Here is a 27,014-nt window from a genome sequence, read left to right as displayed (position 1 = left end):
TGCATGCATGAATTACTCAAGCATAATAACGGGATAATGCATTATATCGGCCTTAAGTAAAATTTGATATTGTTTCCTAGTTTCCACTACATTGCAAATGAACTATTTTTGAAAAACAAATCGATAAGGCAACTAATTTTCCAAAATGACTTGAAAAATAGTTTTTCCGCTGCAATAGTTTAACATCGAGTTTTTTTTAAAAGAAGAGCAACAAGCAAACAATTTTTCTAAAATAACTCTCTCAACAATAAAATGAATCCTAAGCATACACGACCTAATGAATGAATATTTTTAAGTTAACTCAAAGTACAACTACAGTTTTCTTTAAAATGAGTTTATTTAAAGTCTTCAAAAGTAACGTAAGTTAACTTAGCCTTTTTGGTGGCTAATGTAGCCTTCTCAATCTAGCCATAACGTCTAGGCCGAATTTGGGAGGTTACAGGTGCAATTTCGTAACTTCTGTAAACTCCTAGGGTCAAGTTATAAATAATAAAAAATAACTCTAGAAATTTCCTAGAATAATTTTTTTAGAGATTTTTCTCTCTACAACTTTTCTTGAATTCAAGTGTGTGAGAATAATGACCTAGGCTTTCTTTATATAGAGCGAGTTTAGAGAGAGTTCAACTAGGATTGAAATTACTCACATTAAATTAATAAAATATTATCAAGATAAATATTAAATCAAATTTAATATCTCACATTAATATTAAATTAATAAAATACTATCAAGATAAATATTAAATTAAATTTAATATTAAATTTATTAAAATAATATTCTTTTTGAAAAAGTTAATTTGAAATCAAGTTATCGTTAGAGTCCTTGTAACGCCCCAATTTTCAGGAATTCTGTGAATGTTGGCATAGGTTTAATTATGTTAGTGGGCCCAAGCTTAAGATAGAACCCGGCAATTTTAGTTAATTTTTGATCCATAAGAAAAAGGGGGTGAAATTATGAAATAGAACCTATATGAAAATGCTTGAAAATGCTATAGGCTAAATTGAAGTGGCCACCCGTTCTGAAAGTTTGGTTTTCTTCTGGTGAACTGGACATCCTATTATTTACGTTGAGGTTTGGGTTTTTAAATGTAATAAGGTCGCTTAATTATTTTTTATGGTTTTAATATGTATTACTAAGATAGGTATTACTTATTTTAACTGTTGAAATTGGATAGCTTTAGGGAGCGTTTTCAAAAAAAACATTTGATTTCAAAATAACACGACAACAAATAAAGCTTCCACAATGAAAGTATTTTCCAAAATTAATCACTTTTCCTAAAAATGACTTAATCAAATCGGTTTCTTAGAAATATCCATGACGTTAAGGTGTGGCAATGGCGGTATGCATGTCTAGGATTGGATCCGAAGGGAGCTTGGTAGTTAAGCAGTCCGATGGACTCACCACCTCTTTTCCGGTTTCCTACCTGGTGCACAACTTCCATTCACTTTAACCTATAATGAAATTATCCTTTAAAACACTAAGTAAGTTTTTTCTGGACCAATAATATAAAATGTTTTGAACGCATGTCAGATCCGGTCATAACTTTTGGACCGGGTTAGGGGTGCTATATTTAGTGGTATCAGAGCCTAGGTTCAAATGAAATAAATTATGTAATTAAAGCTTGTTGAGTCTAGTTTCAAATGAAATAAACGAGAACATATTTTGAATTCTGTACAATGAGAAATTTGATTCGTAATGAAGAGTGGTCAGATTAGTCAAACAGTGAAACATAAGAAACTTTAAGAAAAATCTGGTATTGATTGGTCAAACCAAAAATTCTGAAAATTTTATGGATAGAAGATATATGAGACCCCTTACATCAAAATTAACGGCACTTGATTTGGAGTTTCGTAGCTCCAGTTATAAGCTTACTATGATCTGTAGGTGTGGTTGGCCGAATATTGTAAGGGGTTAATACGTAATTTGTATTTGAATAGTTAGATTAACGTGTTAGTAATCCAATTGTAGGCGGTTCGTGTGTGGATCTCGTCAGCATATCGTTGCAAACAGGTGTGTAACTAACACCCTCTTTCTTAGTCTAGATCGGGAAAAGTCGAAAAGCCGAAATGCCGAAAACCGGTATTTTGTAGATTTGCGAGTGTGCGAATGCTCGTGAGGTAAATCGATTAATGTTTTAGGTAAGCTGCAATGTTTGGACTGCAAAGTGCATGATTTTTGTGCCCTCGATATTTTTGGGCTTAATGGGCCAAAATTGGAATGATGGGTCAACGGGCCCAATTCGGTAAGAACCCTCGGTAGTGATTTTGTTAGTACGTGAAAGGTAGGAATATGCATGAAAAACCCTAAAATAGATAAATTACTGAAATACCTTTAAAATTGGAAAATTTACAGTTTTACCTCTAGGAGATAAATTACCGAAATACCCCTAGGGTTAAATTGACTTAAATGCATGTTTGACTGTTGTTATTAACTGCATGCCATGTTGTTATTATCGATGCATGGGACCGGGATATTGACGGAGGAAGTACTGAAAGTGGCTTGTCTACGTCTTGGAGGCTTTGCCTCAATTTATCGATAATCGAGCAAAGAAGGCCGCAATTGTGGAGTGTTAAATGGGTGGGTTGAGCTATTCCCCACATGGAGTGTATGGCTGGTACGGGTGGAGTGGAGTGGTTGGTGGGTTGAGTAGTCTCCCAAATGGGCTTGCATATGTTTACTTGATGTTGCATGTATTTTGAAATGGGCCTATGGGCCATCATTATTATCTGAATAAGGGGCTAAGGCCCAGTTTATTGTAATCTGAAAAGGGCTTTGGCCCAGTACCACTGTTACCTAAATGGGCTTAGGCCCAATAGGCTTGAGCTGACTTGGGCTTTGAATGGGTTTTCCTTACACACTGAGTTTCCCCAAACTCACCCCTTTTATTTTCATCCACGCAGGAAATCCCCAACCATAGTAGGCTTGGAGCTGTGAGGGAATTCAGAGTGGCCACCCATTCTGAAAGTTAGATTTTCTTCTGGTGAACTGGACATCCTTTTATTTACGTTTGAAGTTTTGGGTTTTTAAATGTAATAAGGCCGCTTAATTATTTTTGATGGTTTTAATATGTATTATACTAAGATAGGTATTACTTATTTTAACTGTTGAAATTGGATAGCTTTAGGGCGCGTTTTCAAAAACAACAATTGATTTCAAAATAACACGACAACAAATAAAGCTTCCACAATGAAAGTATTTTCCAAAATTAATCACTTTTCCTAAAAATGACTTAATCAAATCGGTTTCCTAGAAATATCCATGACGTTAAGGTGTGGCAATGGCAGTATGCTTGTCTAGGATTGGATCCGAAGGGAGCTTGGTACTTAAGCAGTCCGATGGATTCACCGCCTCTTTTCCGGTTTCCTACCTGGTGCACAGCTTCCATTCGCTTTAACCTATAATGAAATTATTTTTTAAAACACTAAGTAAGTTTTTCTGGACCAATAATATAAAATGTTTTGAACGCTTCGATGTGGCATGTCGGATCCGGTCATAACGTGTGGGCCGGGTTTGGAGTGTTACAGTCCTACTAAGAGTATAATTTTTCCACTGCTCTACCACCGAAGAACCACCGTCGTCGACCATCTTTCAACTGTTGGATCGCTGTCGTTGTAGCCGTTATGCCTGGTGGTGTCATCGTTGAACAACTTCCCCCAGCACCCCGAATCGTCGTCGTTTTTCCCGAATGGGCTTGACCGACTTGGCATTCGTGCTTGGGGCGGGGTTGAATGGCTAGCCCTACGCCCAACCTCCACTTTTTTTTTCAATTGACGGGTGTCTGCCCAGGCCGATCGATTGCACGACCAGCCGCATAAAGTGCAGCATGTAACAGCCTAATTTTCAGTGGTATCAGGAATAGAGATTTGAGATCACTAAATCCGACGGGTGAGTTGAAAATTTAAGAAATTAATACCTATGAGTCAAATGTGAATATAAAAGCATTTTTGAATTAGTGAATTTGGTGATTTAAAAGAATTAATTAGGTAAATTGGGTCGAGAATGAGGTATCGAGACCTCGACTTCATAAATCGAGCCATAAATATTTTTATAAATATTTATGGAGTGTTGGTGTGGTAGTAATAAAATTTAGTCAGAAAATTTTGACGTTTGGGTGGTTAATTAAATAAAAAGAACTAAATTGAAAAGGGTGTAAAAGTTGCTAAAAGGATTAAATAGCTCAATTCTCAAATGAGGAAGGACCTAAAGTGAAAATAAGCCCAAATGAGATATTTTGGGCGGCAATAGCTGAGAAAAATCAGGAAATGGGTGAAATAAGGGAAAAATTGGAAAATTGACAAAATTGGCTAAATAAAAATAGGACTAAATTGGAATATCTAGAATTCTCTTCATTTCTTTTCATATTCATCAGCTAAAAAAACAGCCATGGAGGATGGTTCAAGCTGGTTTTCATACTCTAGCTTCATGTAAGTTTAATTCTTGCTTTCTCCTTGAAATTTTTATGTTTTTGGACTTTTAAAATTGGGTCCAACTTACTATTTCTTTAGTTTTTGATTCCATGTCTAATTTTTGAAGTTCTTATGGATGAGTGCTGGAAGTATATGATGATTTGGCATGGAATTAGAGCTTTAAATTGTTTATATTCTGATTTTATTGAAAGAATTGAATAGAAAGTGAATGTTTGGGACCTAATTGCAAAAGAGTTTGAAGTTAGAGTTTTATGTGGAAATTCTGAATTTTAATAGGTATGAAATAACTTATAATGTCTAGAAAAAGTATTAATTAAGAAAATTATCTTAATTGAGGGGTTAATTGAGCAAGGACTGAATTGTATGAATTGTAAAATTTGGGGTAAAATGGAAATCAACATTTTGCACTAAAACTGTTTTGGGCAGCAGCAGTAGTTTAACTTTGAAAAATCACCAAAAATTTTAGAAATCAAATTAGAGGATGAATAAAATATGAAATTAAATCTTATTGAGTCTAGTTTCTTATAAAAGAAATTATGTAAGCAATGGAATTGTAAATCATGAGATACAATAACTTTTGTGAGACAAGGTCAGAATGATTTTGGGTTCCCCTGTTCTGAATTTGGAAAATCATCAAAAATTGGATAAAAATAATTAGAGGCTTAAATTTATATGTTTAGAATCCTGAATGAGTCTATTTTCAAGAGAAACAAATGAGGACATCATTCGAATCTTGTACTAGAAGATAATTAATTTTTAGTGAAGAAGGGTCGGAACTGTCAGACAGCAGAACAGGGGAGACTTCAATGAATAAACTGTATTAATTTTCCCAACCAAAAATTATAAAATTTTTATGGTAATAAGACATATGAGTCTAGTTTCTGGGAAAATTTATGGACCTTAATTTGGAGTTCTGTAGCTCAAGATAAAAATAATTTAGTGACTATGACACAGATGGACAGCTTGAATATTCACATAAGTAGATAGTGAAAATTATGGATAATGTTACGTACAAGTGTGTTGTTTATACTAAGGATGTGGATGGAGAGGAGGAGGAGGAAAATATACAAAAATACATGAATGACTCGTGTATAAATTGATCACATGCCCGATTATATTCAATAAGTGTTGGATTAGAAATGATATAATGTTTTATTTGGTATATTTATTATGAAATTATGATTATCGTTATAATACAAAAATTGAACTTATGAGTTTATATGGTTAAATTTTAGTGATTATTTGTTAATTTTATGAATTTCATGATGTGTTATTTCATATGTATTGATGATAAAATCGTGAATAATGTAAAAGCATGAAAATTGAATAAATGATATTTCAGTTCAGTGACAAGATGAATTGAAGGAAAAGACCATGGTTGGACCATGGCAACAAGTGATGAGTGATAGCTTCGGCTTCACTTATCTGATCAAGGAAAAGTGAAAGTGATAAGTGATAGCTTCGGCTACACTTATCTGATCAATGACAAATGACAAGTGAAAAGTGGTAGCTTCACTACCGATCGATGAAAAGTGGTAGCTTCGCTGCACGATCGATGAAAAGTGGTAGTTCCGGCTACCTGATCAGTGAAAAATGGTAGCTCCGGCTACCTGATCAGTGAATAGTGGTAGCTTCGGCTACAAGTGACAAGTGACAAGTGACAAGTGATTTCCGTATAAGATCATATCTGGGATATGGCATCGGTGTAATATATGCTACTGTATAAGACCATATCCGGGATATGGCATCAGTGAGATATGTGATTCGTGTAAGACCATAGCTGGGCTATGGCATCGATATATGAATATGTAAGACCATAGCTGGGCTATGGCATCATTATGTGAAGATGTGTAAGACCATAGTTGAACTATGGCATCGAGAAAACGAAGTACTCAATTCCGTAAGACGTTCACTAATTTGACAAAGTTTGGTAAGTGTTGCATGGAATTATGTGATATAAGGAAGTACGAGTTGATAAGATACGAGTATAGAACTTGGTTGATAAATGAATTCATTTGTGATTATATAATTGTTCATCTTGAATGTACTGTCCATATGTATTGATAATTCAAATGTTTTAATGAATAAAATTTCGATATGGAATAAATTGAACACGAGACAAATAATTATGAAATTGAACTCGGAATTCATGAAAATGACAGTTATTGATATATGGAGACATGAGACATTGATATATGAATATGAAAAATGTTTGATAAATGTGTTTATTCATAATTATAGAATTATATACCTCATGTGTACTATTTGCATAAAGATGATATTTCAAATACTTTGGTTATTTAAGCTTAAATATGAAATAGTCTGAAATCAAGATAAGTTGTTATGAAAATATATTTAGATTACAGAGATATGGCTGATATTTGTTGTATGATTACATAACGTGAAATTGTGTATATATATGAGAAATTGAATGAGAATTAAGCCCATACACGTTTCTTGTTATTTATATGAAGTGTACGACTAACAATGGTGATGAAGTTATAAACAGAGAGTTACACGGGTTGAAAACACGAGCATGTGACTCTCCAAAGTGTGAAAATTTTCTAACTGTTGCAAAAGTTTCATATGTTTACAGTTTGGTCCCGAACCACCCCGAATGTATGTTTTGGGCCCCGTAGGCCCATATAAGGGACGTTAAACATATGTATGAAAGTTTTTAATTTAGAAGAAATTTTATGGCTGATTTTTTTACATGATTGATCATATTAAGTTTGGTAATGCCTCGTACCCTATTCTAGGCTCAGAATACGGGTAGGGGGTGTTACACAGCGTCCCTTGGCTAGGCATTTGAACGCTTGGCTCGGTGATGTCAATAGGGTTGGTCGAGACCCCTAGCAAGTTGTTCGAACAGCTTGCTGCCATAGCCGAGGCACCATCTGCTAGCCATTCGCATGTTTGGATGGTGCGATAGCCAGTTCGACTGTTGTCGATTCAGTCTGGGCCAATGACGATGTAATAACCCCAAATTCACGGGCACCGGAAAAGTGAGTTATAAGGCCTTCGTCTTAGTGAAATAAGTTCGAAAATAATTATTAAACATATTTGTGAGCCTAGTGGTGTGTCTAATTAGGTCTTAATTAGGTGAATTTAGCTTAATTTAGAGTAATTAGTAAAAAGGACTAAATTGAATAAGGGGTAAAAATTTAATTCTAAAGTAATAGAAAATAAAAGGATTAAAATGGTAATTAAATCATTTACAAAAGTTGAGGCGACATATATGTATTACAATCTAAGATTTTATTTAGGTTATATTTAAATATTATATATAATTATTATAATATTAATTAACATTATGGTTTTATATTAGATTATTATTATAATTAGTATTATTATTAAATAAATTAAATAGTAAATAATTGTATGGTAATAAAAATATACATGTGTAAAAATTATATTGATACATTTGTAAATTAAATACTCAAATTACTTATAATTTAAGTATAATGATATTTTATAATAATTAATTGTATTAATTATATTATGAGATTTTATAAATTAAAGTTATGACAAATGTACGAGGATGATAGGGTACAAATGTAATAATATGTATGTGTACAAATATAATATATGTAATTGATATTAAAAAGATATTTATTAATTATTATTATTATGTTAAAGATATTTATTGGATAAATAATTAAAACAAGATTTTTGGTATGAAAAACAAATTAGATAATGACATTTGTAATAATATAAATATGTACACTTGTTATTTAATTATTAATTTACTTAATATTAAAGTAAAAGATATTTTAATATATGATATTATTATTATATTATGTTAATAAAATAATAAAGCATAAAAGAAATAAAGAAAAAGGAAAAACTAAGGGTTTAGGGTTTAAAGCTTTGATAGGTAAGTCAATCAAGCCATTTTCTTTTAATTTTGATGTTTTAGAAGTCTTAAAACAAGATTTTGATAGAATTAAGTTGATAGTTTGGAAGTTTATAAGTTTTAAGTAAAGTTTATGTTGAACAAAAAGAAGAATTAGGGATTTAATTGAATGAATTTTAAGTTAGAATTGATTAAAGGATTAAATTGTAAACTAGGCTATAAGTTTTATGTTGTATGGATTAAATTAAAGAAATTTCGAAATTAGGAAAATATGCTGAAAAATTAATAGTTAAATGTAAGTATGGAGGAAATTTGAATAGAAATAAAGTATGAATTGAATTAGAAAAGTAAGTAAAATTATTTAGGATTAAACTGAATAAGGTAGGAATTGATTAGAAATTCAATTATTTATTTTAATTAGTGTTGTAATTAATAGTATAATTATTTTAATTTTCGTAGCTAACAAAGAACCAGAGATATCGGCTCAAAAGGGAAAGGAGAAGATTACTGAGGAATAAATCAAGAATTTCGGGTTTGTATTACTATAATTCAAGTTATTTATTTTTAAGTATTAATTTTAAATTTATTTATTTTATAGTAAGTAAATATTGAGGTAAGTAATTTTATTGAATTAAATTTAGAAAATTGAATTGAATGAGAAATACGTGTTAGTATTACTATAATTGAATTTAATTATTATTAATTGTTGAATTTTAAGTTAATATGCATGGTAAGTATTAGTATTAAATTGTATGAAATTAAATTGAATTGTGATTATATGTGAATAATTGAAATGCATATTGAATTGAGAAAGTGTATTGAATTATAAATATGTGAATTGAAAATTGATTGAAAAGTGGAAAATGATTGAATTGAAAGTGTGAGAAATTGCGGCTGAATTTAATTGAGATTTATATGTGATCCGGAAACCCTATTAACTAGTCAGGCTGAGTCGGATATAGTTGGCATGCTATAGGATTGGAAGTGTTCAGGGATGCTTCGACCTTGAGTCGATGAGACACTGGGTGTCACTATTTTACTTCGGATAGATTCGATGAGGTACTGGGTACCACTTTACTTTTGCTAGGCCGATGAACACTGGGTGTCAACTTTGCTTCGAACTATCCGATGAAGCACTGGGTGTCAAATTAGTGTGTTTGGTTGGATCCGTGTATCTACCAAAGTCCGAGTCTGTTAATAGGGGTAATTAAAAGAATAGTTAAGTTGAATAAATGAATTGATTAAGCCACTGAAAGAAATGTAAAAATGGAACATGAATTGAAAATGTGATTTTAAATGTAAGTATGAGAATGGAAAGCATGAATTAATGTTTCATGAATTAGACAATGGCTCAACATGAATGTTTATGATTTCAATTGACGAATAGCTAAATTAAAATTGTATGAATATATTGAGAATGGCAAATTTATGCTTGAATTGGTTTAGTAAGTATTAAAGTTAGATGATTTAATTTACATGATTATTATGTTTATAATTTGAATTATGGTAATACCATTGAGTATAAAATACTCAGTGTACGGTTGTTTTCGTGCGCAGGTTAGTAGGCATTCAGAGTCTCGATTTAGCATCCAGGCAATCCCGACTCCAGCGCAAAACTCGGTGATGTATTCTTCTTTTGGAAAAAGTGGCATGTACATAGGTGTTAATTTAGTCACTTTAAAATGTTATATAATTTTTGTTGTAAAGAATGATATTTGGTATTTTGGTGTTTAAACTAACGAGATAGTATGAAAATTTACATGATATTCATGGTATAATTGGTGCTAAATTTAGAATGGATGAATGAAATTCTAATTTAATTTTTAATGGGAACATAAATGTTCATAGAGTAAATTATCAAATTATTGTTATAGGTATGATTTTAATACGATTAAATATGAAATTGCATTGGTTGAAATATTGGTTTTGGATTGGTTCCGGTTTGAAATTACAGGGAAGGTTAGATATTTATAAAATGAGTTATATTGAATTTTTTATCGAAATTTAAAAAAAAAAGAGTCAATTAGCAAAAGGTTATATGAATTTATGATTATATTATAATATGTTCGATAATTATTTGAATATTAATCGTAAATTGTCCGATTGTCCGGTAATACCTTGTAACCCTGTTCCGGCGAGGGTTTAAGGTTAGGGGGTGTTACAGACAGCCTGACCAATCCGGCTTGACAACCAGTTAGGTCGTTGGCCCAATTTCATACACTGGGTTTGGTTCAACTAGTTTTGGGTCTCGGTCTCAATTTTTGGTTCTCGAGTCCAATTTTTTATCTCAAGTTCAATTTTCAAATTTAATTACCCATTGGGCTAATTGTCTAACTTGAAAACTAATTTTCAAAAATATTATATTTATTTTAATTAATTTGATTAATTTAATTTTATTTGATAAAAATTAATTTTCTCAAAAACCACTGAGTTTTTCTAAATTAATTTTTCAAAAAACTTCTTTAATCAAATTCTCTAATTTAATAAATTCTCACGACCGCCTAATTTAACTCTCATTCGAATAAATTGGCTCAATTAAATTATTTCTAAAATCGTAAAATTTTCTTCTGATTCAAAGGTAATATGATTGAGCTTTTGTTGAGCTAGCAGAGGGACCAATCAAGCATACAATTAGACTTGTGTAATTACAATTATGTCCAAAAGTATCGTTCTGATAATTCACAATTTACTTAATCATGAAGTCAGCCCATAAGAAGTACCATGATTGAAAACTCCTTATTATGTACTCTTTACGAAAGCAAATCATCCAACTACTTTTCCCAATGACCTCGTCATGTGTGTGTTACCTTCATATGATACCCTTGATTCTTTTAAGTTAAATCTGTTCACTCAATACAATCATATTTTATCTCATTGTCACAATTGTTTCTTCTTAATGATTAATATGATCACTGTCAACTAATGATTGTGATAAATTGCTCGTTCGAGAACAAACAACCCGTGGTCACATTCCATATTTATCAATCCACGCAACGCTAATGAGAGGATATGTAACGACCCAAAAGTCAATGGCGTCAGAAAGTGTAGTTCAAAACCTCATTTTCGTAAACCGGGCTTGTTAATTTTTGTAGCGACGTAAAAATTTTCGCTTTCGGTCGCTAATTGTGGCGATTTATTAAACATTTGAAAACCAATTTTCGATTTTAAAAAAAAAAGGGAGTCGCCACCAATTTTTTTCCGAGGTGTGACTGGGCCCCTAATAAATCCTCCTTTTTTAGAAAAGAAAACTTATTCTTGCACAGAAATGAAGGCCGAATTTAGGTCTACGTCAAAAGCCAGAATAAAGTTGGGTTCGGGAGTCAGTTACGTGCGAGGAAGGTGTTAGCACCCTCGCGACGCCCAAAATTGGTATCTTATTAAACAAGCGTTGTCTTAATTTTCAAAATTGCAAGTTCAAAGTAAGATTTAATCGTGATCCGATTGAAAAGACGAGAAATTTCAATTCTTTTGATTTTTGAGAAGGACATACCGTTTTAACACGAGTCGATTAATTTTTACCCAACATAGCGATGAAATCAATGGCTTAATGTTAAATCGGTATGTTGCCTTAATTATTGAAATTAATTAGAAAACAAGAATATGGTTTTTGAAGTAATGCAAAGCAAATTAATAAATAAAAAATAAATAAAAGACAAATCTAGAGGTACATTGAAGCGAATATAAATGTGACAATAATATTATAAACAATAAAGATATATATGATACTAGAATTAAATATGAAATGGAAATAATAAATGTAGATACATGATATTAAGGGTAGGTATGTAAACTATATATAATGTTTGATGGTAAGAATATAACTAATAATGTTAAAATATATACATAATATATACATATATACATATGAAAAATGTGTGCACATGACGTATATGAAAAATATATACATAGTAATATAAAATAATAAGTGATAATAGTGAAAATAATGGGTATAATAATTATAATGATATACTAAAATAATACTATATATAAAATATGCATACAAGTATAATAAAATATATGTCTTGATATTAATGAATAAAATAAATGTAATAATGATATATACACAATATGAATATATATATATACACACAATATAGTATTTAAAATATATACATAAGATGGTATAAAAACATGTACATGGAAATGTATAAGAAATATATATAATTAGTAATATTAAAATATATACATAACATACATAAAACATGTACAATATATACATACCTTGGAAATGATAATAATAATAAAAACTACTTTGTACACTACACAAATATACACACACACACATATACATACATATATAAATAATAGTATTAGAAATATACAATATAATATTATAAATATACATATAATAGTATAAAATATATATAACTAATAATATTAAAATATATAATAATATATAAAAATATAATATTGAAAACATATATATATAACATATATGAAGAATATATAATATAATATTTAAACATTTGCATAATATATACATATTAGAAATAAATAATGACTAATAATAATAATAATATTAGAAATAATAATGAAATATATAAAAGCAAATATAATATGATAGTAATATTAAAATAAAGTAATTAAAATAGTACTATATATAAATATATATACATACATATATAATATACATACACTAATATTAATAATAATAATAAAACTAGAAATAATAATAATTAGTAATAATAATACGTTAGAAAATAATTAATATGTTAATAAAATAATAGTAATGAAAATAATACTAACAGTAATAATAAAGATAATAATAGAAATAAAATAATAGTAATAATATTAATAATATGTAAAAAAAATGAAAATAAACGAAAAAAGGACTAAATCGAACTAAGAACAGAATTTTGGGGAAAATTTAAAAAGAAATAAAGGGCAAAGAGCCAAAATGAACACGCGAGCAACTCTGGGGAACCAAAAGCGCAATATTCCCTCCTCCTAAAACGCCGCGCATGGCAGAGGACTAGATCACAAAGCGCGACAAATTCCGGGGCCTAATTAGGAAATATTAAAAAACTCAATTGCGAAAAATGAAAAGGCGGAAGGGCCAATCGCGCAATTAGACCATCAAACAAAAAACACGCGAATCCTAGGGTAAGACGGGTCGGGTCGGATCGGGTTAGGCCAAAACGACGTCGTTTTTGGGCTTAAGTATAGCCCCCAAAACGACGTCGTTTTGGAGGGCTATAAATAGGCCCAATTTCAGAAAGAAAAAAAATCACTTGTGAAGGGAAGAGAAAAAAAAAGAAAGAGAAAAGGAGAGAAGAAGAGAGAGGAGGGAGAGGGGAGGGATTCCGGCATGGGGGGGCACCCGTCCGATCGCCGGACCACCATGCGTCGCCGGCGCCTTCAAAAGGTAATTTTTTTTTTTTGAAAATTTTCTTTTTTATGTTAATATGTTCTATATATATATATAGGTAAAAAAGGGTCTAAAAGCGAAATTAAAAATAGAAAATAAAAATAAAAATCACCTTAATGTTTGATGCCTGCGTTTTGATTACTGGATTAATGCTATTCTTGTGTTTTCCTTGTATATTTTTTTGAATCTGCTTGTATATTAGAATCCTTGGTATTGAGACAAAATCCCCTCTTTGTTTTGATTTCTTCTCGGCTTTATAACCGATTACAATAGTAGAAAAATATTGTTTTTCTTTGTCATTCTCTATTTGTCTACTTCTGTCTTGGTGCTTGCTTCACTTTGCAGGTGTCAGATGACCCTCAGAGGCGTGGTGGCGTGCGTGGTGGCTCCGCATGCGAGGGGCGTGGTGGCCGACATGGTGGCATGGAGAACTGGGGCGCCAGGGTATGCGGCTGATGGCTGGTGTCAAAACAAGTGGAAGTCGAAAATGGGGCTAGGGTTTCAGTTGTAAATGGGCTAGTTTAGGGTTTGTGAATTGGGTATGGGTAGTTTGGTTTTGGGCTTGCCGGGCCATTGTAAAAAATGACTATTTATTTTGGTTTATTTGTAAATGGACTGGGCCAAAATTGGCCTATAACAATTTTTTTTATTTTTTAATATTTATAGAGTTATTATAGAAGCGAATCGAAATTCGGTTGAAATTTTTGTTGAATCAGTATTTAATTAAAGTAAAGGGACTAAATCAAATAAGTGATAACAATAGGAACTAATACTAAATTATAAGGTGGATTTAGATTAAGGGACTTATTAAATAAATTAGCCATTATTTATATAGGTATGTGATTGTGGACGGTTATAGTAATATTATAAGTATTATATGTTAAGTTATTATAATACTTAAATTAAAATTATGTTATAAAAGAATATATAATGTTAATAATAATGTTGGGTATTAGTTAGCGGAGAGAAGAAAGCGAAGAAAGCCAAGCATATTTTTCGAAACAAAAGGAAGGGGTAGAAGTCACGTACGGCCAAGAGCTAAATATTGCATGTGTAATTTGGTTAGTAGATTTTGGTTATTTTTACATGAAATTTATGTTTTTGAAGTCTTAATCTCATGAGTTAATCTTGTAACGCCCCAATTTTCGGGAATTCTGTGAATGTTGGCATAGGTTTAATTATGTTAGTGGGCTTCTAGAAAGCCCAAATTTAAGATAGAACCCGACAATTTTAGTTCATTTTTGTTCCATAACAAAAAGGGGGTGAAATTATGAAATAGAACCTATGTGAAAATGTTTGAAAATGTTATAGGCTAAATTGAAGTGGCCAAATAAATAGGAGTGCAAAATAGGAGGATTTGCATGACAAACCTCCCATTTTACATGAAGTGGCCAGCCATCATGTTGTTGTAGACAAAATGTACACTTGATATCCATAATTTATGGTACAAATTGATACAAATTGATAATAGGTTAGGTAAATGTTCCATGATAATGGGTTAGGTAAATGTTTCATGATAAGAATATCATGTCTTTTGTATTAAAGAATTAAATGGATGAAATATGAAGTTTTATTAAAAGAAAAGGGTGAAAAGAACAAAGTTTTGTCCATCTTTGTTCATCATAGCTGAAAGTTAGAGAAGAGAAAGGAGAGGAGAAAGCTCTTGAGTATTCGGTCATTAGGAGGAGGAAAATTGAAGGTAAGTTCTTGGTACCTTGCTTCTATTTTGAGGTTCATGAGTTCTTCTTGATTCTACCTTAACTCTTGAAGTATATTTTGATTTTTAGTTGTGTTGTGAGCATTTGGTCATGAATTAAAATGAAGGAAATGGTTGTTGTCTCATGTTCTTTTGATGAAAAATGGAAGATATGTGAAGTTGAGCCAAACAAATGAGCATGCATGTGCCTTAGATGCTAAAGGAAAAATCGGCTAACATGTTGTGCTTTAAAATGATGAAATGGAGATTATGCTTAAGTAAAAATCATAGATATGTGATGATTGATTGGTGATATACATGTTTAAATAACATGCATGCAAGATAGGTGTATGAAAGAGTGATTTGGTAATAAATCTGCTTGGGACAGCAGCAGTAACGTGACTTTGGAAAATCACCATAAATTGTGGGAGATGAATTAGAAGCTGAATAAATTATGTAATTAAATCTTATTGAGTCTAGTTTCTAATGAAATAAACAAGAACATATTTTGAATTCTGTACACTGAGAAATTTGATTCGTAATGAAGAGTGGTCAGATTAGTCAAACAGTGAAACATGGGAAACTTTGAGAAAAATCTGGTATTGATTGGCTAAACCAAAAATTCTGAAAATTTTATGGATAGAAGATATATGAGTCTATTTTCAGGGAAAATTAACGGAACTTGATTTGGAGTTTCGTAGCTCCAGTTATAAATGATTTAGTGACTGTTGCTCAGGGAGACAGCTTGCAGTGAAATTATGATTATGTGGTAAACATTGACAAAAATTTGTTAATGGGTTGCTTATTGATTTCTTATAAGCTTACTATGATCTGTAGGTGTGGTTGGCCGAATATTGTAAGGGATTAATACGTAGTTCGTATTTGAATAGTTAGATTAACGTGTTAGTAATCCAATTGTAGGCGGTTCGTGTGTGGATCTCGTCAGCATATCGTCGCAAACAGGTGTGTAACTAACACCCTCTTTCTTAGTCTAGATCGGCAAAAGCCGAAAAGCCGAAATGCCGAAAACTGGTATTTTGTAGATTTGCGAGTGTGCGAATGCTCGTGAGGTAAATCGATTAATGTTTTTGGTAAGCTGTAATGTTTGGACTGCAAAGTGCATGATTTATGTGCCCTCGATATTTTTGGGCTTAATGGGCCAAAATTGGAATGATGAGCCAACGGGCCCAATTCGATAAGAACCCTCGGTAGTGATTCTGTTAGTACGTGAAAGGTAAGAATATGCATGAAAAACCCTAAAATAGATAAATTACTGAAATACCTTTAAAAGTGGAAAATTTATAGTTTTACCCCTAGTAGATAAATTATCGAAATACCCCTAGGATTAAATTGACCTAAATGCATGTTTGACTGTTGTTATTTGCTACATGCCATGTTGTTATTATCTAATGCATGGGACTGGGATATTGACGGAGGAAGTACTGAAAATGGCTTGTCCACGTACTGGAGGCTTTGCCTCAATTTATCGATAATCGAGCAAAGAATGTTTGCAACTGTGGAGTGTTGGGCTGGGTGGGTTGAGCTATCCCCACATGGAGTGTATGGCTGGTACGGGTGGAGTGTAGTGGTTGGTGGGTTGAGTAGTCTCCCAAATGGGCTTGCATATGTTTACTGATGTTGCATGTATTTTGAAATGGGCCTATGGGCCATACTGATTATCTGAATAAGGGCTAAGGCCCGGTTTATTGTAAATGAAAAGGGCTCGCCCAGACCACTGTTACTGAATGGGCTTAGGCCCAATGGGCTTGAGCTGACTTGGGCTTTGAATGGGTTTTCCTTACACACGAGTTTCCCAAACTCACCCTTTTATTTTCATCCACGCAGAAATCCCCAACCATAGTGGGCTTGAGTCGTGAGGGAATTCGGAGTGGCCACCCGCTCGAAAGTTTGATTTTCTTCCGTGAACTGGACATCCTTTTAATTACGTTTGAGGTTTTGGGCTTTTAAATGTAATAAGGCCGCTTATTTATTTTTGATGGTTTTAATATGTATTACTAAGATAGGTATTACTTATTTTAACTGTTGAAACTGGATAGCTTTAGGGCGCATTTTCAAAAACAACAGTTGATTTCAAAATAACACGACAACAAGCAAAGCTTCCGCAATGAAAGTATTTTCCAAAATTAATCACTTTTCCTAAAAATGACTTAATCAAATCGGTTTCCTAGAAATATCCATAACGTTAAGGTGTGGCAATGGCGGTATGCATGTCTAGGATTGGATCCGAAGGAAGCTTGGTACTTAAGCAGTCCGATGGACTCACCACCTCTTTTCCGGTTTCCTACCTGGTGCACAGCTTCCATTCACTTTAACCCTTAATGAATTAATCTTTTGAACATCAAGTACGATTTTCTAGACTTAGAATGGAAAATTTTTTTTTAACGTTTTTGATGTGGCATGCCAGATCCGGCCATAACTTCTGGGCCGGGTTTGGGGTGCTACAAATCTGCCCATGTTCAAATTTTTAGAATTGTTGAGATTTATGGAAGTTTCCATTGTAGAGGAATTTAAGCTTTTGTTGTTGTTTTGATAGATTTTAAGGTTGGTAGTGAAATAAGATTGTTTTGTAAAATCAAATTATGAAATTGTGCATTAGAATCTAATTTATAAAAAATCACGAAATTGGAGGTTTAATTGAGAAATAAGAAATCCTATAAGGACTCTAGGAAAATTCGGTTAAGCATGGATAGGGTAAATTCATGTTAAATTGAAAGTATCGATTTTTGGGACTAATGTGAATAAAAGTAGAAGTTTAGAGTTAATATGTAAAATAGTACTAATGAATTGATTATATGAATTAAATTATTAAAGGTTTTGGTTGGGATTAATTGGATTGAATTGTTAAAATTAGATCAAGAAATAAGTAGATCGGTCGATAATCGTGGAAGGGAAAAGCTGTTGAATAATCATTATCGAATACCGATAGCTATTGCGAAGGTAAGTTCGTAGTCTTCAACTTGAGCTCTATGTATTTACTTTAAAATTTTTAATTAATACTTTGATATCTTAATTACATTTATATATATATATATATATATGCAAATATTGAGTTGTGAAATAAGATATTTGTGGAGTATGCAATTAAGTATGTAATTGTCAGTTTATCCGACTAGTGCTAAGCACACATTCAATCTCGCCGGTTTATTCGACTAGCGCAGGGCGCAAATCTCTATTAGTTTATCTGACTAATGCTAGGCACACATTCGATCTCGCCAGTTTATCCGACTAGAGTAGGGCGCAAATTACTGTTGGTTTATCCGACTAATGTTGGGCACACAATTGAAATCATAGTTATCTGACTAGCGCTGGGCGCAAATCTTTGTCAATTTATTTTACTAGTGCAGTGCACATTTACTGTCGATTTAACTGACTAGTGTTGGGCACAAAACTTGTCACAATTTATCCATCAGGTATCGAGTACCAATAATAGGTTGGTCAATATTAATAATGTTTAATCGATTCCTTGAAGATGGTTGGTAAATAAGATATGGCTTGAATTGTATATGAATTGTTCATGAAGAATTTATGGTACACTATGTGGTAATAACCATTACGAGATTGATAGTTGAATTGATGGATTATTAAGCACATATGTAGTTCTTTGGGTTAAGAAATTTATTCAGTATTTGATCATTCTTTTGTGTGCAAGTTAAGTACCTATATTTTGACTATCAACTCAGCATCCAACGACAAATCTCGAATTCAATGTTGGTGACGTTTTCCTTTTTGTGTCTTAGCATGTACCTAGGATAATGACATTTTAAGTAATAGTCTGGTTAAACTTAGTGTAAGATACTTATATTGAATGTTATATAATTTTTGAGATGTGTTTTGCCTTGAAACAAATGTTTGTATATAGATATGAATGAAATAAACATGTTTGATAAGTTTAACTCTTTTGGATGTGTATAATTGTTGATGTGAACTGGTAAATGTTATGTGCAATGTCAATTTGGTGAAATGGTTATATTTGGTTATTATGGTGGATGTTTGAGAGTGGAAATTGTAGTTAGTGCCATATGCTCTTTAACTTGGTTATTTCAATGATTAATCTTGGTGTGAGGTGCCTTTGAATGACGTATTGGTTAAGTATAGGATTAATGAAATTTTTGCTTGTAATTGATGATTTAAATGTGGTGTCAATGAGGGCACATTGGTTGGGCACATAAATTGTATGAATTTGACTTGTTTTACTTGGTTTGGAAGTGTTTTTGGTGGTGTTTATAAAAGATGTTGTATGCTTAGTTTGTTACCTAAGATAGGTGTGAATTATACCTTGTTCTGGAATCAAATTTTGGTACACACTGCCTGAGACACAGGTTGTCACACGTCGTGTGTCTTAACATTTTCAGGTATAGGGTACAAATGGCCTGCAACACTGCCATGTGTTTCAAAACAGTTTCGAACACAGTCTGGCACACAGCTTGCAATATGGCCGTGTGACCAAACATTGAATGTACACACGGGCTGGCACATGGTCCGCGACACGACCGTGTGTCATTATTTCGAATATCCACATGGACGAGCATACGAGCTAGGACACGGTTGTGTGTCTGGACTTAGAATATCCACACGGTCTGGCCTGTGACACACGGCCTGGCCATATGGCTGTGTGTCCCTTGTTTTCAAAATTTTTAACTTTTTCTTAACTTTTCTGTTTTATTTTGTATGGCCATTTTATTTTGGTCTAATCAGTTTTGGACTATTTGCAAACTTTTGGGATTGTTGTTTGGGTTATATTTTCTGTTTTTATTTGTCTTAACGATTTTGGTTGATTAAGATTAAAATTGCAAAACGTTGAATTTTATTTTTTCAATAACAAATTGCGTTTTTCAAAACTGGACTCAACTAAGATTTTTCCGTTGCAATGTAAATATTTTACAAGTAAATAATCGACAAATTTATCAAAATATTTAAGTAAGGTATTTTCTCCAAACAAACTTGAACTTTCTGTAACAAGAACTAGAAATGCTTTACAAGTCAAATGAATCCTGAATTTTTAAATAATATGTAGTAACATCTCCAGATCTGGTCATAACGTTTAGGTCGGGTTTAGAATGTTACAAGATATCTGTTGGGTTATTAAACTTTTAATGTTTATCACATGCTTCTTATCATCATCTATTAATCCTTGATCAAGTTCATCATCATCTGAATTTAAATATGCATCATTAAGATTATGAATATCTCCTTCTTCCATGTATTATTCGAAATATATGGATTATCACAATTCCACTTATGATTGAAGTTATAAAATATGTAACATACTAGTACAATCCACCTTTTTTATGTCATACTAAGGTGATATTGTTAATATGATAAATATTTTTTAGAACAAAAAATATCTTCTCAACCACATTCTAAAGTCTTGAATGTATCAAACTAAATAAATCGCAAGTTGTTTTTGGTACTTGTGTTTGGAACTATTCTCTCAAATAGTATCATACCCTATTATATGGTGTAAGAAAACATTTTCTATTGGCATAATAAGCATCGACCTTATAATATTTAGGTTTACAATGCAAATAGCGGTAGCTTTAATTATAAAACTTATATAAACTTAATTTAGATAAAAACTTATGATAGGTTATATCCCTTTTCATAATAAGTAAATTAAGTCAAAATAATATAAAATTTGTAATATTTAACCTTTATAAAAAGAGGTTTTATAAATTGTCCAAAACTTTCATAACACTTCTTATAAATAATATTTTTTGTCATTACTTTTAAAAGTTATTTTTATAAATAAATTATGATAAAATTATATTTTTTTATGAATAGGTATATTATTTTATAATATATAGCATAGACACATAAATAAGTTATATCTATAATTTTTTATAAATAAATATTTTATAAAATTTTTATAGCATATAAATTAATTTTATAATAAACTTTTAGACATAAATTTAGAAATATTTTAGGGTTCAAATAATTTTTGTTATAACTTTATAAAATACACAAGTTATATTTATAATATAATTTTTAGAATTTATAACATAAGAAAATTTTTGTCATAACTATCTCAAGTACTCATACATGTCATGCTTATAATATAATTTTATAATTTGTATAAAAATATTTTTAAATTAGATTTGAGTATAAATTATCTATGTAATTACTCTAATTCTCACATTAAGAATCGGAAGTGTAATTGGATTTGAGTTATTCTCAATTCGGTGAGAACTACCAATTATAAACAATTACATCGAAATCCAATTATTAGATGGTTTTGAAAATACTATCAACTCAATTTCATGTAAAACTTATGTTTTTCTTAAATAAATTTTTTAAAGTAATAAAATTATTTCTAAATAAAGGAAATAAGTTATTAAAATTAAATTTTATTTAATATTACCTAATTCAAACTAACAACGGATGACCAAAAGTAAAACAATCGTTAACAAGAATGCATAAAATACACTTTTTCAGTCATTTTTTTTTCATTTCATTTCGTTGACCGTTAGTATTTCTTGTTTTTTTCTCAGCGAATTTTATCTTGATTTAGTTTCATTTATCTATATTATTATTTAAGTCATTGATTGAGTTGGTGTTATAAATTAGTTGTACACCAACTCAATCAGAGAAATTATGAAAAACATCCTTCTGTAATTAAAATAAATTATATTATTAAAGGTATTTTTGATTTTTAATTTTGATTTTTTAAAAATTAATAAAAATTTATACATGATTGAATTTGAACTCACTCTAAATATATTAATAAAACTTAAATTTACCATTAAACCAAAACTTTATATTAAATTTTTATTTTAATATTATACATATGAAATTATTAATTAACTTTAATAATATATTTTATTATTTATTATATATTATTTTGGACGTAAAGTTTGTATTTATTTTCATTTCTCAATACATTCCACACAAATTCGGACTCTCCAGGAAAAAGAATACATATTCCGATATATAATCAAACGCGTTGCTGGTAAAAACCGGCACAAGAAAAACTATGACTCGTCAATCCTTCATAGGTTACCCATTCCATTCATGCAATGCTTTAGAAATATCAACACGTTTTTTATATTTGTGCTTACTCAAACCTCATATCAACTATTTCCTTAATAATCCTTTATTTTTATTAAAACATTTTGAAAATAATTTAGCATTTTTATTTTTATTTAAAAAAAACAACAACTCCAATTTATTATTAAAGTTGAAAATTATTGGAAAAAATGTCTATTATCATTGTGAAATGCTTTAGAAAAAAATTTATCTTAGACAAAATTTAATAGGAAATAAAAAAATATTTTTCAAAAGTGAGAATGACTTGAATTAAAATCTTAATTTAAAATTAATATTTGATTTAAAAAGCTCTTTATTTAATTTTTTTCAAAAGAGATCAATTTTAAAATTATAAATAAACTACTTTTATATTATTCTTATAATATGTATTTTATTTAATTTTACAATTAATATAAAATGAAACAGTTTATGTAATATTTCGAGGAAGTTTTTAATTAAATTTAGGTATTAAAATTTTAAATAAATTAAATTCAAAATTCATAAAATAAAATCAAAATAAAAAGAATATATAATTAATATATCAAATATTAACCTAAAAATAAAATAAAAAATGGAGGAGGAGACATAAACCCACTCTCCACCTTATCCCGGATCATAGAAAGTCTAAATAAATCCTTCAATTAATTTATTAATTAAGATTGGTAGGTAGCCTTCGAGAAGCCTCCACGGAAAATGGAAAATTGCAATTAACATTTCTTTTATGGTTATTTTGAGGGTTTTTTTTTTTTAATATTAACTATTTTTTATCAAATTCAAAATAAATTAATTATAAAATTCTCCTCTCAGATTACCGTACATTATTTTTCCAAATAGAACAATATATATATTAAAAACATCGAAAGCAAAATTCATTTCTCTGGCTGTCCCGTTGAAACCATCTAAGACCTGAAAACATGTCGTTCGACGCCAGCGTCCACGGTGGCGGCGGCGACGCTAACACCGACGGCGCGACCAACAAGCCTTTCTTTTGCTACCAATGTAACCGTACCGTCACCGTAACAATCTACCCTTCCGCTGACCCTTCTTGTCCTCTATGCAACGAAGGGTTCCTCGAAGAATACGAAAACCCTAGCTTTGAAAACCCGAATCCGAACTCAAACCCGTTATCCGAACCCTTTTTGTCGGTATCGGATCCGTTCTCTTCCTTGCTCCCGCTCCTTTTCCCTTCCTCTTCTTCAACGACGAGTTCTTCGCCGTCTCCTGCTTCAATTGACCTTCATAACCCTAACTTATTCGGGTCGACCCGGTCAGGCCGGGGTGACCCATTCGCTTTCGATCCATTTACCTTCATCCAAAACCATCTCAACGATCTCCGTTCAAGAGGAGCCCAAATCGAATTCGTGATCCAGAATAATCCGTCCGAGCCGGGTTTTCGGCTTCCAGCGAACATTGGGGATTATTTCATCGGACCGGGCCTCGAACAACTGATCCAGCAACTGGCTGAGAACGATCCGAACCGGTATGGGACCCCACCAGCATCGAAATCGGCCATCGACGCGCTGCCTTCGGTGAAGATAGCGAAGAATAACTTGAATTCGGAGTTCAACCAGTGCGCGGTTTGTATGGACGAGTTCGAGCAAGGGGCTGAAGCGAAGCAAATGCCCTGTAAGCATCTTTATCACAAGGACTGCATACTTCCGTGGCTGGAATTGCATAATTCCTGCCCTGTTTGTCGTCACGAGCTGCCTACCGATGATCCTGATTATGAGAGGAGGGTTCGTGGGGCGCAGGCTACTGGTGGAGGTAATGACGGCGATAGTAGTGGCGGTGATAATGAGCAGAGGTCGGGGGATAATCGGACGGCGGAGAGGAGTTTTAGGATATCGCTGCCCTGGCCGTTTCGGGCTCGTGGGTCGGGTTCAGGATCAGGATCAGGTGATAATCCGCAGACCAGGCAAGAAGATTTGGATTGAAAACTGTAAGTTCTTTTTTATTTCTTTGCCTTCTTTAACAACTATATCTATCGCATATTCCCTTTTATATGTGTTGCCTTTCAATTTGCGGTTGTTGAAATTCTGGGTTTTAGTTTAATTTCTTGTGTACCATCTACCATGTATGATGAGCATGATCATCAAATTTTCTTCCATATGATTGTGCCCTTTGAGGGTTTGAAGGTCTTAGGGCCTGGCAGCATTTGCTAACAAATCATAGGTGTCATTTATGTGAATTTGATCGAAAAGTAATAGTCGAAGCAATCAAATATATGCATTCTTTTAGGTTAACTAAGCTCGAGCAAGAACTTAGATTATTAGTATTTCATTTTATGCACTCATTAATACATAAAGCTTGGTAATTATCTCTATAATAGGAGTGTAGTTATGAAGTTTGAGATCAAGGCTCTTTTTAAATATTCACTGTATCTTAGCTGCTATTATGAAAACCATAAATTACAGTGATAACAGAAGGGTCTTTTTAATAATTTACTTTCCACTGCATGACAGTTACCACTTAAGGTCCCTAATGGTTTTGCCAAGTTTGGTTGAGGGTGCATTTTTTGTATTCGACACTCCTGTTAGGTTTTTTAATTCTTTATATGGATACTTGCTACATTGATTTTGGAGGTATTATAAGTGGTTTGTTTTCTGAACTTAAATGCTTGCAACTATGTAGTTAACTGCTGTTAACTGTGAACGGCTTGGTGGTCAATCTTTCAGGCTTAAGGTGGTGGGAACTAATCTTACATAAAGATTGAATAGTAAGCTGGAGTTTTCGGTAAAGTGAAATTCACAGGGGCATTGAAAGATGGGGTAGCTGAATCAAGACATGTTTTCTGAAATATTTTGAAGAACAGAAAATTGTAGGACCATGTGATTTTCTTATGGAATTCTTATTACTTATTTAGGCAACTATTCAACATAAGAGAAAAAGTTAACTCTAACCTTATTTAGGTTGGGACATCCAATATATAACTAGAAAGGTATGTAAATAAGTTGCAAGAGAAAAGGGGTGGTGGCTGAGTGTGAGAAATAAAAAACTTGAAAGATATGTTACTTGTGTACATCCAATATATAATTTGTGACACTAAAATCATATATTGTGGAAGAATCTCCGGGCAAGTTCTGCTGGTCATGTAATGTCTAGGTTGTGTATGTGGTGTTGTTCAATATTTCAATCTTAAGCTTGTTCCTTTAAAAGGCAGTTTGAATAAACTTGTGGTCCTAGTAGCCTAGGTTCTTAAGCGATTATATTTTTCTTCTGTGCAAATCTGGCAAATTGTTGTGGACATCTTGATACTTGGAAGGGCAAGTAGCTTTGATTATTCACTTTTAGTTCTGCATGTGGCTTTTCTTGCATTAACATACTGGCGAACTCAATCTGAACATATCTTAAATCCTGTTGAAATATCGGTAAATGAATCGATCTGGATGTAAAAATACAAATATCCATGGTGGAGTTGACTTTTTTTTAATCCATGTTTACTTGATAATTTTACCTCTCAGTGCATCAATCATCCCTAAGTAGCTAACTCTAACGTTGTAATGAGGTTGAATGTTATAGTTATTAAAATTTTAGGCTGCAATGGATCTCTTGTAGGTTTAGGATCATTCTATACCAACCAAGAAAGGTGAAAGGCCACATTTTAAAATTGATTAAAATGTTGAAATTTGTTTTTTGATAAAGAATTTATGCTGCAATCATTCCACAGTACTTGCTATTAATAGAACTGTCTCCTTCTACACTTGTTTTCTATGGTACTTGGTTAAAAAATTTGTGTATTTAGCGGATTCAGTCTATAGAAAGTAAATTTTTTCTGCTATTAAGACAAATGTTATTCATGAAGACCTTCATGCTTGGTGGAAAGGTGATATAGAAGTGTGGTTTTGTTATTTAAGCGTTGGAGTTGGAAATAACATTGTACTTACAGAACCTATTGTTTCTTGATTCATCAAGTAAAATTGTGATATACACAAATCAGAGCTTCCCTCCTCCCCTATAGAACCTATGTTTGCATGGTGTAGTAGTAGTAGTTGCATTCAAATTTACTTTTATATGCATTTTCATGGTCAATTTGAATATACCCTAACTTGGATTTGATTTTTGGCAGCCTTGAAGTGCTGCAAAATATCAGGCATTTCTATCATGAGACGTGGTAATAGATCGACCTCTTTGGATGTCTGGAAAGCGGGGTATGTTTTAAATTAAACATGGAGAACTAAGATTAGAGTGGTTACATTTTAAGAAAATATTAGTTTTTGCCATTTGCTGGTATTATATGTATATCTGAATTCGCTTTGTTTGTTGCATGTGGGATTCAATTAGACTTCCATACATTGTTTGTTGTATAGATTCTTTGGTCCTTTTGCTCAAATTTGCAAACTACTAGAGTGTGAAAATGAACAAAAGGTTCCAAAGTAATGTAGAAAGACAACATGCATGTAGCATATGTTTCAATGTAGAGAATAATAATTTTCAATCATTAAATATATATTTTAAAAGTAATATTTTTATTGATATGTTTGAGACATAGAGATATTTGATTGATACAAAGTTTCAAGTAATTTTTTTTTTTTAAATTGTCATTATCTCATTTTCTTAATGTTTTTGTACTATATCCTATACCTACATGACACCCTGTCAATCTTGCTTGTGTGATAATATGCCAA

At 31.8% G+C, this 27,014-nt stretch overlaps 1 protein-coding gene across 2 annotated transcripts; it reads left to right on the top strand.

Annotated features, from left to right (window-relative positions):
- Nucleotides 1–23,059: 23,059 nt before the first annotated feature.
- Nucleotides 23,060–26,846, top strand: LOC108464525 (E3 ubiquitin-protein ligase RING1-like). 2 transcript variants are annotated; one of them, XR_008277457.1, is made up of 3 exons: nt 23,060–24,328; nt 25,065–25,207; nt 26,456–26,846. XR_008277457.1 is itself a non-coding variant. In XM_017764872.2 (2 exons), exon 1 carries the CDS (start codon nt 23,304–23,306, stop codon nt 24,321–24,323), a length of 1,020 nt encoding a protein of 339 aa, XP_017620361.1. In that variant the 5' UTR covers nt 23,071–23,303; the 3' UTR covers nt 24,324–24,328; nt 26,456–26,846. The 2 variants fall into 2 exon arrangements, 1 of the variants encoding a protein (XP_017620361.1); XM_017764872.2 differs by lacking the exon at nt 25,065–25,207 and having other exon boundaries at nt 23,071–24,328.
- The last annotated feature ends 168 nt before the right edge of the window (nt 26,847–27,014 follow it).

Source organism: Gossypium arboreum, chromosome 13 (assembly GCF_025698485.1).
Source record: "Gossypium arboreum isolate Shixiya-1 chromosome 13, ASM2569848v2, whole genome shotgun sequence".
NCBI classification, from domain to species: Eukaryota; Viridiplantae; Streptophyta; class Magnoliopsida; order Malvales; family Malvaceae; genus Gossypium; species Gossypium arboreum.
The sequence above is the reverse complement of the archived record's forward strand: the minus strand, read 5'-3'. Positions and strand labels throughout refer to the sequence as shown.